The sequence below is a fragment of the Microcaecilia unicolor genome, chromosome 6 (assembly GCF_901765095.1).
Source record: "Microcaecilia unicolor chromosome 6, aMicUni1.1, whole genome shotgun sequence".
NCBI lineage: Eukaryota > Metazoa > Chordata > Amphibia > Gymnophiona > Siphonopidae > Microcaecilia > Microcaecilia unicolor.
Window position 1 is genome coordinate 337467479 of NC_044036.1, and position 13090 is coordinate 337480568.

The 13090-nt window shown below is 46.5% G+C and overlaps 1 protein-coding gene across 1 annotated transcript in view; it reads right to left on the reverse strand.

Annotated features, from left to right (window-relative positions):
- SDK2 (sidekick cell adhesion molecule 2) overlaps window positions 1-13090 on the reverse strand; it is a 655374-nt gene that overhangs the window by 15895 nt on the left and 626389 nt on the right. Inside the window, exons 40-42 of the mRNA XM_030208539.1 lie at window positions 12713-12877; window positions 11405-11545; window positions 6790-6928 (exon numbers count right to left, since the gene is read on the reverse strand). Of these exons, the coding sequence (XP_030064399.1) occupies window positions 6790-6928; window positions 11405-11545; window positions 12713-12877 (445 nt within the window). The remainder of the gene's footprint in view (window positions 1-6789; window positions 6929-11404; window positions 11546-12712; window positions 12878-13090) is intronic.

The window sequence follows — 13090 nt, forward strand, 5'->3', positions numbered from 1 at the left end:
AGGGTTAAGTGACTTGCCCAGAGTCACAAGGAGCTGCCTGTGCCTGAAGTGGGAATCCAACTCAGTTCCTCAGTTCCCCAGGACCAAAGTCCACCACCCTAACCACTAGGCCACTCCTCCACTGTTGCTACTATTTGAGATTCTACATGGAATGTTGCTATTCCACTAGCAACATTCCATGTAGAAGTCGGCCCTTGCAGATCACCAATGTGGCCGCGCAGGCTTCTGCTTCTGTGAGTCTGACGTCCTGCACGTACGTGCAGGACGTCAGACGCACAGAAACAGAAGCCTGCGCAGCCTTCTACATGGAATGTTGCTAGTGGAATAGCAACATTCCATGTAGAATCTCCAATAGTAGCAACATTCCATGTAGAATCTCCAATAGTATCTATTTTATTTTTGTCACATTTGTACCCTGCGTTTTCCCATTCATGGCAGGCTCAATGCGGCTTACATGGGGCAATGGAGGGTTAAGTGACTTGCCCAGAGTCACAAGGAGCTGCCTGTGCCTGAAGTGGGAATCGAACTCAGTTCCCCAGGACCAAAGTCCACCACCCATAACCACTTGGCCACTCCTCCACTGTTGCTACTATTTGAGATTCTACATGGAATGTTGCTATTCCACTAGCAACATTCCATGTAGAAGTCGGCCCTTGCAGATCACCAATGTGGCCGCGCAGGCTTCTGCTTCTGTGAGTCTGATGTCCTGCACGTACGTGCAGGACGTCAGACGCACAGAAACAGAAGCCTGCGCAGCCTTCTACATGGAATGTTGCTAGTGGAATAGCAACATTCCATGTAGAATCTCCAATAGTAGCAACATTCCATGTAGAATCTCCAATAGTATCTATTTTATTTTTGTCACATTTGTACCCTGCGTTTTCCCATTCATGGCAGGCTCAATGCGGCTTACATGGGGCAATGGAGGTTTAAGTGACTTGCCCAGAGTCACAAGGAGCTGCCTGTGCCTGAAGTGGGAATCGAACTCAGTTCCCCAGGACCAAAGTCCACCACCCATAACCACTTGGCCACTCCTCCACTGTTGCTACTATTTGAGATTCTACATGGAATGTTGCTATTCCACTAGCAACATTCCATGTAGAATCTCCAATAATATCTATTTTATTTTTGTCACATTTGTACCCTGCGTTTTTCCATTCATGGCAGGCTCAATGCGGCTTACATGGGGCAATGGAGGGTTAAGTGACTTGCCCAGAGTCACAAGGAGCTGCCTGTGCCTGAAGTGGGAATCGGACTCAGTTCCTCAGTTCCCCAGGACCAAAGTCCACCACCCTAACCACTAGGCCACTCCTCCACTCTTTCTCCACATAAATCTCTTCTTAAAGTGCCCCTTAAAGGATATCATATACTTATGCTGTTAGTTCTTTTCTTTAGATTTTAGAAGGATAAAATGTTGAGTCAGCCCTACTGGTATCTATCTGAACTTTGAAATGCCGGGTTTGGACACTGGGCTGAGTTATACCGCCCCGGAGGTCCCTGCTGTGCCGGGGATATCATAGGGGAAGCTAGATGTACAGAGCTGGGATTGTCCAAGGAACATCCCGATCCCTCTCAAATTATCTCAATACAGCAGCCCAGGGAGAGGAGCGGCTCAAACTGAAGAACCTGTGGGGCTTCAAAAGCTTCTAATTAGTATTTACAGTTATTAATCACTCGTACAATTGCTTGACACAATTAACAAATCTGGCAACGTTATAAAAACACGCAGAAGTGGGGCTGCAAACCAGGGACAGCGGGGTTCATATTCCTTTTCTCCCTCCGATACTCCTTGTGTTCTTTGCCAAGTCAATTTGTCTTCTTCTCCTCGGGTGCCCACGTAGATTCTAAGCTCTTTGGTGCAGGGAATTTTGTACCTGCACTTGGAAGATGTGGGCTAAAGCCCTACATTTTTCTTCCCCTTCCCAGTTTAAAACCACTACACTGAGGAAGGGCAGTTTCCCCCTCCCCCCCCATCCAAGACCTGCTGTTGGTGAAGTGTGTTCATGGTAGAACATCGCTGTGTGCCAGGGGGCTCCGATCTGTGTGCAAGATGACTTTTTGATTGGCAGAGTCTCTGAGGAGCTCTGTCCTCTGTAACCGTGCATGGCTTAGCTCTTTTTGCCAGCCTGTGACACTTGAAGTCCCCCTGCTCCCTCTCCGCACAGGAGCTGGGTAACAGAGGCCTCATTGTTTAGCCCTTCTGTCAGCAGATAGAGAATCCTTCCCATGCTGCAGCTTGCCAGAACGCGACTGGAATACCAAAGCGAGGAGTCGCAACAGGAGGGAAACAGATACTGAAGCGGCCGTGCAAAAATCTGTGTGCTGGCAGCACACGCTAACAAGCCAGCCCAAATCCCCGTATAATCATCATTAACACCCCGGGCGGGGGGGGGGGGGGGGGGGGGGGGTGTGGAGAACAAAGGATGCAAATCAGCACCCGGACAGTGTTCTCATATCCTTACATGGCTATATTGTTGCTCAACTTGAAGGAAGATTACAGGTGCACTCGGCCCAATCATCCTCTGACTGTCTGTAGATGTTTCTGGGGTACTTCAGGGCCGATGCGCAAAGCCAGGCACTAAAGCCCACAACGTAAAACCTCACTGCGCAACGACAGCGCAGGAAAAATAGCTAAGCGATGTTGAAAGGAAATCCACAAATAATATGCACGGTTAATTTGCGTCAACACACCGAAAGAAAAAGGGAGGAATGAGCCTGACAGAAGGGGTTTGCAGCAAGCATGGCTCTTGTGCGCATGTTCAGACACAACCGGAAGTGCACACACACGTTGGCGCTGTTCTCCTGCACTTTTCAAAAATTATTTGCACTTTCCAGTTTCAAAAGGCTCATATTTAAGTGCAGATAATCAGGTGGCCGTGTGTGCTTTCACTTTTGGTTTTGCTCAGACTCACACGTTTGTTTCTCACTACCAGCACTTAAAGTTGCACGGACTTCTTTCCACTTGCAAAAGAGGACAAACCTGCCATTTAATGTGAGAAATAAGAATGTAAGTATTGCCATACTGGGACAGACCAAAGGTCCATCAAGCCCAGCATCCTGTTTCCAACAGTGTCCAATCCAGGTCACAAATAACTAGTAAGGTCCCAAAACAGTACAATAAATAAGCAGTGGATTTTCCCCAAGTCATTTTAATAATGGCTTATGGACTTTTCTTTTAGGGAATTATCCAAACCTTTTATAAACCCCGCTAAGCTAACTGCTTTTATTACATTCTCTGGCAATGAACGACAGCTGTGGCTTGGCTTGGCTTCTTTCACTTTTATGTATAAGTACATAAGTATTGCCACACTGGGATAGACCAAAGGTCCATCAAGCCCAGAGTCCTGTTTCCAACAGTGGTCAATCCAGGTCACAAATACTTGGCAAGATCCCAAAAAAGTTCAATACATGTTATGCTGCTTATCCCAGAAATAGTGGATTTTCCCCAAGTCCAAGTTAATAATGGTCTATGGACTTTTCCTTTAGGAAGCCATCCAAACCTTTTTAGAATTCTGCTAAGCTAACTGCCTTTACCACATTCTCTGGCAACGAATTTCAGTTTAATTACACGTTGAGTGAAGAAAGATTTTCTCCGATTAATTTTAAATTTACTACTTTGTAGCTACACCGCGTGCCCCCTAGTCCTAGTATTTTTGGAAAGCGTAAACAGACACGTCACATCAACCCTTTCCACTTCACTCATTTATAGACCTCAATCATATCTCCCCTCAGCCACCTTTTCTCCAAGCCCTAACCACTTTAGCCTTTCCTCATAGGGAAGTCGTCCCATCCCCTTTATCATTTTCGTGGTCCTTCTCTGCACCTTTTCTAATTCTACTATATCTTTCTCAAGATGCGGCGACCAGAATTGAACACAATATTCGAGGTGCGGTGACACTGTGGAGCGATTATAACATCCTCATTTTGTTTTCCATTCCTTTCTTAATAATACCTAACATTCCATTTGCTTTCTTAGCTGCAGCAGCACACTGAGCAGAAGGTTTCAACGTATCATCAATGACGACATCTAGATCCCTTTCTTGGTCTGTGACTCCTAACATGGAACCTTGCATGACCTAGCTATAATTTGGGTTCCTCTTTCCCACATGCATCACTTCCCACTTGCTCACAATAAACGTCATCTGCCATTTAGATGCCCAGTCTCCCAGTCTTGTAAGGCCCTCTTGTAATTTTTCACAATCCTCCCATGATTTAACGACTTTGAATAACTTTCAGGCTTATTTTCGAAAGAGAAGGACGCCCATCTTTCGACACAAATCGGAAGATGGGCGACCTTCTCACAGGGTCGCCCAAATCAGCATAATCGAACGCCGATTTTTGGCGTCCCCAACTGCTTTCAGTCGCGGGGATGACCTGAGTTCCCGGGGGCATGTTGGAGGTGCAGTGAAGGCGGGACTTGGGCGTGCCAAACACATGGGCATCCTCGACCCATAATCGAAAAAAGAAGGGCGTCCCTGACAAGCACTTGGACGACTTTACTTGGTCCTTTTTTTGTTACGACCAAGCCACGAAAAGGTGCCCGAACTGACCAGATGACCACCGGAGGGAATGGGGGATGACCTCCCCTTATTCCCCCAGTGGTCACTAACCCCCTCCCACCCTCAAAAAAATTCTTTCAAAATATTTTTTGCCAGCCTCAAATGTCATACTCAGGTCCATCGCAACAGTATGCAGGTCCCTGGAGCAGTTTTAGTGGGTGCAGTGCACTTCAGACAAGCGGACCCAGGCCCATCCCCTCCCTACCTGTTATACTCGTGGTCGTAAATGTGAGCCCTCCAAAACCCACCACAAACCCACTGTACCCACATCCAGGTGCCCCCCTTCACCCATAAGGGCTATGGTAGTGGTGTACAGTTGTGGGTAGTGGGTTTGGGGGGGATTTTGGGGGGGGCTCAGCACACACGGTAAGGGAGCTATGCACCTGGGAGCAATTTCTGATGTCCACTGCAGTGCCCCCTGGGGTGCCCAGTTGGTGTCCTGGCATGTCAGGGAGACCAATGCACTACGAATGCTGGCTCCTCCCATGACCAAAGGGCTTGGATTTGGTCGTTTCTGAGATGGGCATCCTCAGTTTCCATTATCGCTGAAAATCAGAAACGACCAAGGCTAAGGACGACTATCTCTAAGGTAAACCTAAATTTCTAGATTTGGGCGTCCCCGATCGTATTAATGAAACGAAAGATGGACATCCATCTTGTTTCGATTTTACGGGTTTCCCTGCCCCTTAAACGGACGTCCTGCGAGGACGTCCACAGGAAAACATGGGCGCCCCTTTCGATTATGCCCCTCTTTGTGTCATCAGCAAATTGAATTTCCTCACTAGTTACTTCCATCTCTAGGTCATTTATAAATATGTTAAAAAGCAGTGGTCCCAGCATAGACCCCTGGGGAACCTCACTAACTACCCTTCTCCATTGAGAATACTGACCATTTAACCCTACTCTCTGTTTTGTATGTTTTAACCAGTTTTTAATCCACAATAGGACAGTACCTCCTATCCCATGACTCTCCAATTTCCTCTGGAGTCTGTTTCCTCTTTAATTAACACAGATAAGAGATAGCCTGCAGTGATGTGGCCAACTATTTTAAACATATTGTTCTGGGCTCTGATTGGCCCAGGAGCTCAATTAATTTAGAATGTACTGGCTTTTTCTCCAGTCTTAGCCAGGGAGAAGAGAGAGAAAGATCTCTTTGCTAAGGCACTGTAAACAGTTATGTTTGATAACCTGTGAGCAGCTGTATGTTTCTGATCTCCCCAGGTACTCAGGTAGTGACTAAATGTTTAGATAGGTTTATAATTGATCCATATTTAGTTATCTGTTACTGAATTGCACCTTTTCTGTTCATTGTTCTAATTTTTCATGACAATAAACATTTTTAGTTTATTGCCTCTGCTTGTCTGGACTGACTAAGAATCCTGGTGGTTTGTGTGTTGGGTAGGTGGGTGCTTTCTAGGAGCTGTGGGACCACTGGGAGTGTGGCCCCAGTAACCTAGAAATCACTGGGGATAATTTGATATTGGGAGACTTGCTCAGAGGCAGTTGGGACACAGAAGCCTTCCCTACTGTTGTCAGATCTGAAATCTTGTACGTGAAGTTTTACACCAGGATTGAAGTTCTGTGGGCTGATATTCAGCATTTTTTTGTACGCTGGCTGTGCTAAAACTGGAAGTTCAATGCTGGGCCCTGTGTGGGCTTTGGTGTTCAATTTCCATATTTTTTTAAAGCCAGCTAGCGCATGACTGGTTAAGTTAATATTCAGACTTAATCGGCTATGGATTAGCATATAAAGATAGGACAGCTATTTATGCACTAAACCTGGCAAGTCAGGTCTGAATATTGGGCCCTAACCAGACTCTGCCCCTAACATAGCCAGCTTTAAGTTCGGCGCTAACTGGTCATTTTTAGGGAGGATGATCAGTTAAGTGCCGTTGAAAATGGCTGGATAGCTGCGACCAAGCAAGTTAAGCGGTCAGGGGCCGATTCTGGCTGCGTAATATGCTCTGAATATCGGCCAGCTTGTATTTTACACAGGCTGCTGGCACAGCTGCAGGTGCTGTTTGGCTGTTCATTCCCCAGTGTAATCTGTTTTTATTGTTTTTGACTGTGTGTGTGTGTGTTTGCTATTTATGATGTTATGCATTTGAGATATTTATTTGCACTTGATTATTTTATGTTGTGTTTTCTTATATTGTTATTTTAATGATTGTACACTGCTTTGAGGTGGTTTTTATTTGCAAGGCGATTAATCAGATCTTCAGAGCAATACCTGGTGTAAATGCCATTCTTTCGGCAGAAGGAGTTCTTGACGGAGAGCCGGCGATTGTTCAGCTCCAGAGCAGGGAAGCTGCTCTCGTCCAGGCTTAGCATCTCCCCATGGCCCAGGGCATTTGACTTGGTGCCGTTTCCTGAAGAACAGATAGGCAGACAGAGAGAAACAACAATTTCTCTAAGTATGTTTGAAAACCTGGTCCATTTTGACCACCTACCTCCAATCAACTAGGGGTGCAGAAGGTGTGCACGGACTGTACAACATGCATGTACAGTGCTACAGAGACAGTGGGGTAGGCAGAAAGTATACTAGGGAGTGAGTACATTTTCTGTCAGACTGCTGGCACTGGGCACACACAGACACTGCAGTCAGTAAGCTGATTTGGTGATATTCCCCCCTTGACAAAGCAGAGCGAAACAGGCACCTGTCAGGGTGTAAGAGCTCACCAATTTGCACAGATAAGTGTCGTGTGCTTAATAAGTTATTATGAAAGTAACTAAGGAGCTCGTAACTATAAGCATGTTCACGAAGTATGTGAAAGGGATATAGGTAGGTGGGGGATGAATCTATGATTAGAACACACACACGAGCAAAGATTCACCGTGGAGTGAAATGAAAATAGCCGTGTTGGTCATATGAGACTCCACCTCACATAGTTAATTTACAAAGCTGACTCATTCAATATTCTCTGCTATTTTGTTTCCTAGAACTAAGCAGTGGATTTTCCCCATTTTAGTAATGGTCTATGGACTTTTCTTTTCCTACTTTGTAACTTCACAGTGTGCCCCCTAGTCCTAGTATTTTTGGAAAGAGTAAACAAGCAATTCATGTCTACCCTCTCCACTCCACTCATTATTTTATAGACCTCCTTCATATCTCCCCTCAGCCGTCTTTTCTCCAAGCTAAAGAGCCCTAGCCGCTTTAGCCTTTCCTCATAGGGAAGTCTCCCATCCACTTTATCATTTTCGTTGCCCTTCTCTGCACCTTTTCTAATTCCACTATATCTTTCTTTGAGATGCAGCGACCAGAATTGAACATAATATTTGAGGTGTGGTCGCACCATGGAATGATACAAAGACATTATAACATCCTCATTTTTGTTTTCCATTCCTTTCCTAATAATACCTAACATTCTATTTGCTTTCTTAGCCGCAGCAGCACACTGAGCAGAAGGTTTCAACATATCATCAACGACGACACCTAGATCCCTTTCTTGGTCAGTGACTCCTAACGTGGAACCTTGCATGACGTAGCTATAATTCAGGTTCCTCTTTCCCCACATGCATCACTTTGCACTTGCTCACGTTAAATGTCATCTGCCATTTAGATGCCCAGTCTCCCAGTCTCGTAAGGTCCTCTTGTAATTTTTCACAATCCTCCTGAGATTTAACGACTTTGAATAACTTTGTGTAGTCAGCAAATTTAATTACCTCACTAGTCAAGTGTGTTCCACAAACAGTAATATTAGACATTTATTTGATCTTCAGCTTCTAATGTGACATTAACGAGCCCGATTATGCTCATCCATCTATCCTCACCATCTGTTCTGTGCAGAGTAAGGAGCTGTGTGTAGTACCCACAGCTGCAGGCAGGTGGCAGCATCGCATCCCACACGTGCTGCAGACTGTGAAAGTGGTAAAGGGAGGCAGCTGGAACTCACTCTCAGGCTGAGTCCAAAGCAAATGTTCCCTTTTCAAGAGGGGGATATGAACCTTGGCTTCCCTAGCTCTAAGCCCCCACTGCTCTAACCACCTCTCTTTGTTAAATTGTACAGCGCTGCGTAACCCTAGTAGCGCTCTAGAAATACAGCAGTCCTACTCCTTTCCCATATTATTATGGTTGACTTTTGGAGGGGGAAGAGGAGCCAACTTTTCAAAATGATTGGGGGTGCTGAATTTTTTTTTTTACAGGTGGTGCATTCCCCCCTCATCTCCCCCTCCCCATCCCCCCTCCCTCTCCCCTGTTCCCCTTCCCCTGTCCCCCCTCCCTCGTCCCCCCTCCACTTCCCTCCGAGTTCCAGGCCCCCCTCCCTCCCTCCCTCTCTTCGAGTTCCAGGCCCCCTCCCTCCCTCCCCTCTCTCTCTCCTTTCCCTCCCCCTCCCTCTGAGTTCCGGGGTCCCTCCCTCTGAGTTCTAGGGTCAACCCCTCCTCCGAGTTCCAGGGTCATCGTCCCTCCCTCCGACTTCCAGGGTGGTCATCCCTCCCTTCCTCCCTCCCTCTCTCCCTTCGAATTCCAGGCCCCCTCCCTCCAAATTTTAAAAGTCATCGTGACTTACCTTGTTGGGGTTACGGTGGCCGGCAACAGCGGTAAAAAACGTGCAGGCTTGGCCCTTAGTTCAGTTTTCCCTTCTCTCTCTCTCAGCTCCGGTCCCGCCCTTGCAGAAACAGGAAATGAGGGCGGGACCAGAGCTGAGAGACAGAGAAGGGAAAACTGAAGTAAGTGCCGAGCCTGCACGCTTTTTACCGCTGCTGCCGGCCGCTGTAACCCTGACGAGGTAAGTCAAGATGACTTTTAAAATTCGGAGGGAGGGGGCCTGGAACTCGAAGGGAGGGAAGGAGGAAGGGAGGGACGATGACCCTGGAACTTGGAGGGAGGGAGGGAGGGAACGAACTTCCGGTGGGTGAAATATTGGGGGTGCTCGAGCACCCACAGCACCCACGGAGTCGGCGCCTAAGGGAAGGTGTGTGAGGGGCAGAGGGAGGATTATTTTAATCAGGAGTCCAAGGGGTTGGGTTTCTGTTTGTGAGATTCTTGCCACACCACCTTTCTGTGGTACAAACAAAGTAGTTTTCATATGATCCTAGTGGGCTCACAATCTCAGCTTTCTGGGGCGATGGAGGCAGGGGCTGGACCGAGTTCTCTTTCCCAGCAGGAAGTATATCCTATTTCTGTAAAGCATTGTTTATTGTACAGTGACTTTCTCCCAAGCTATTGCTTCTTGAGACATGAAGGGCCCTGTTTACTAAGCTGCGCTAGTTTTTTTTAGCTCGTGCTAACCGTGTAGATGCCCCTAATATAGGGTTACCATATGTCTGGATTTACCTGGACATGTCCTCTTTTTGAGCACATGTCCGGGCAACCGGGTGGGTTCTGCCAATCTGCCCATTTATCCGGATTTCTGGACAAACGGGCAGATTGCTAGCCTCCCCTCCCCTTACTTACTAGTGCCCTGGTGGTCTAGTGACTTCTTCGGGCAGGAAAGAGCCCCCTCTTTCCTGCCCGGAGCGCTGCCCTGCATGCGTCCTTCCTGTTGCTGATCTCGGTGCCGATTCAAAATGGCCACCGAAATTTGAAGTGACCTCGCGAGACTTCAACTCTCGGCGGCCATTTTGAATCGGCGCCAAGATCAGCAACAGGAAGGGCGCATGCAGGGCAGCGCTCCGGGCAGGAAAGAGGGGGCTCTTCCTGCCCGAAGAAGTCACTAGACCACCAGGGCAGTAGTAAGGTAAGGGGAATGGGGTGACGGGGAGGGGGAGTGACAGGGGGAAGGGAAAATGTGAAAGGGGCGGAGTGAGGGCGTGAAAGGGGGCGGGGCATTTGTCCTCCTTTTTGAGGGACAAAATATGGTAACCCTACCCTAATATTCCTATGCGCATCTACACAGTTAGCATACACTCAAAATACTAGTGTACCTTAATAAGCATAGCCCTAAAACATCTGTCTCTCTCTGTCTCCCTCTATCTATACACAGAATGCCTTTGGCGTTCCTCTGGAGATCTGTTGGCGCCGAGTGCTTGAAGATTTTCCTTTTAATTTATTTTTATTATTTATTTTATTTCACTTCAATTTCTCTTCTTGTATTTTGCTTTCTGACCACTTTTTAGTGTTCTTTTCTTCTCATTATCATGGCCTTCCTTTCAGACTGTTGATTATTTTATTTTGCAAACCTTTTATCAGAAACTGCGGTATATCCAGTACATTTTTTCTAGCAAAAAAGGTTCCGGTACTCAAATTCCAGGCCACCCTTCAGGGGTGGGGGTAATCGCTCAGGGACCCTCCCCACAATAGCCAGCCCCTCTCCCAATAGCCAGGCCCCCTACAACCAGTCACAGAACCTATGACAAGGTGTGTAGAGCCTGAGCTCTTTCATTAAAACTTGGGGTCCAGGACTGAAGAGTAGGGTCGGTAATTAGATATGGAGCTCTGTATTTACTTGGGGTGGCAAGCTGATCACTCTGCACCACAGTAGAATATTGGTTGATTTATCATTGTACACTTAACAACTATGAAAGCTCCGTTGTACTGTTATGCTTTTATTTTTACAATTGCTGAAATATAAAGTTGTAAGGAGGGGAGGGGGGCAAGAGAAGAGAAAATGGAATAAGTGATTGACGCAGTTAAATATGTTGTTGCAACGTTGATTTGTATACTGAACCTTGCTGTATGAAGGCTCCAAGTTGAATTGTATTGTGCATTTCGTCAATAAAAAAGTTTAAACATAAACATAAAACTTGGGGTCCATGGGTCAATTTTAGCAGACAATGGAAAAGGTGCCGGTACTCAGTACCCCCAAGTACCCCCTCAGAAAGAGCCCTGGGTAAATCAAATTTTTTAATAAACATGAAAACCTACATATCTGCACACGTGTGCATGCCAGGTCCTCTGCTCTTACCTGAATCTGACTTCTTTGCATATTTTTTGCTCTGTCCTCGGATAATCAGGACAAAGACCAGCAGCAGAATAAAGATGAGACCCACCAGGGCGATGACGACCAGGAACCACCATTCCTCATAGAATGGGTTGGCTTTCTGGGCTGCAACATAAATTAACCCAAAGGGATATGAGCTTATGCTACAATCATTTCCACAGAGCTACAAGATGTACTCACTGTACACATTACATGCAGGTACTATCTCTGTCCCTAGAGGGCTCACAATCTAAGCTTTGGTACCTGGGGCAATGGAGGGTTAAGTGACTTGCCCAGAGCTGCAGTGGGAATTGAACCCAGTTCCCTCAGGATCATGGTCCACTGCAGTAACCACTAGGTTACTCCTCCACTAGCAATATTCCATGTAGAATCTCAAATAGTAGCAACAATCCATGTTCCACTGCACTAACCACTAGGCTACTCCTCCAGTAGCAACATTCCATGTAGAATCTCAACAGTAGCAACAGAATCTCAAATAGTAGCAACATTCCATGTAGAATCTCAAATAGTAGCAACAATCCATGTAGAATCTCATCCTCCACTAGCAACATTCTATGTAGAATCTCAAATACTAGCAACATTCCATGTTCCACTGCACTAACCACTAGGCTACTCCTCCACTAGCAACATTCCATGTAGAATCTCAATAGTAGCAACAGAATCTCAAATAGTAGCAACATTCCATGTAGAATCTCAAATAATAGCAACAATCCTTGTAGAATCTCATCCTCCACTAGCAACATTCTATGTAGAATCTCAAATAGTAGCAACAGAATCTCAATAGTAGCAACATTCCATCTAGAATCTCCAATAGTACCAACATTCCATGTAGAATCTCAAATAGTAACAACAGAATCTCCAATAGTAGCAACATTCCATGTAGACTCTCAAATAGTTGCAACAGAATCTCAAATAGTAGCAACATTCCATGTAGAATCTCAAATAGGGAAAGGAAAATGGGACTTGTTATATTGCCTTTCTGTGGTCTCTGCAACTACATTCAAGGTGGTTTACACAGTATATACAGGTACTTGTTTGTACCTGGGGCAATGAAGGGTTAAGTGACTTGTCCAAGGTCACAAGGAGCTGCAGTGGGAATGTAACCCAAGTTGCCAGGAGCAAAGCCCAATGCACTAACCATTAGGCCACTCCTCCACTCCCGCTGACGGCTACCAACATACAGCAGGAGAGAAAATACAGCTGGGATTAGCCTGGGATCCAGAGGCACATTGAGGACTGCAAAGGGGAGGAGGCATTTTTCACTTCTAATACCTGATACTGCCGGGGAGGGGGGACTGGGTGTCCCATATCCATAGTCATTCACAGCAATCACCCGGAAATCGTAGCTCACGGCCTGCTTCAGGATCTCCATGTTGAAGGTGTACGATGTCACTTCCTTCGGGATATCTTTGATGAGAATATCCCACAGGCCCTCATCTGAAAGGGAAAAGATAACTTTCAGGCGTGTGAAGGCGCAGGCACGGGGGGGAGGAAGCTCTGATATAAAGCACAAAGCAGAGAGTTTCATGGAATTTCAGGCCCCTAGAGTCACTAGACCAGGGCTTCCTACATTTTCAGTCAGGAGCTGGGCCCAGTGGCGTAGCCACAGGTGGGCCTGGGTGGGCCAGGGCCCATCCACTTAGGGCTCAG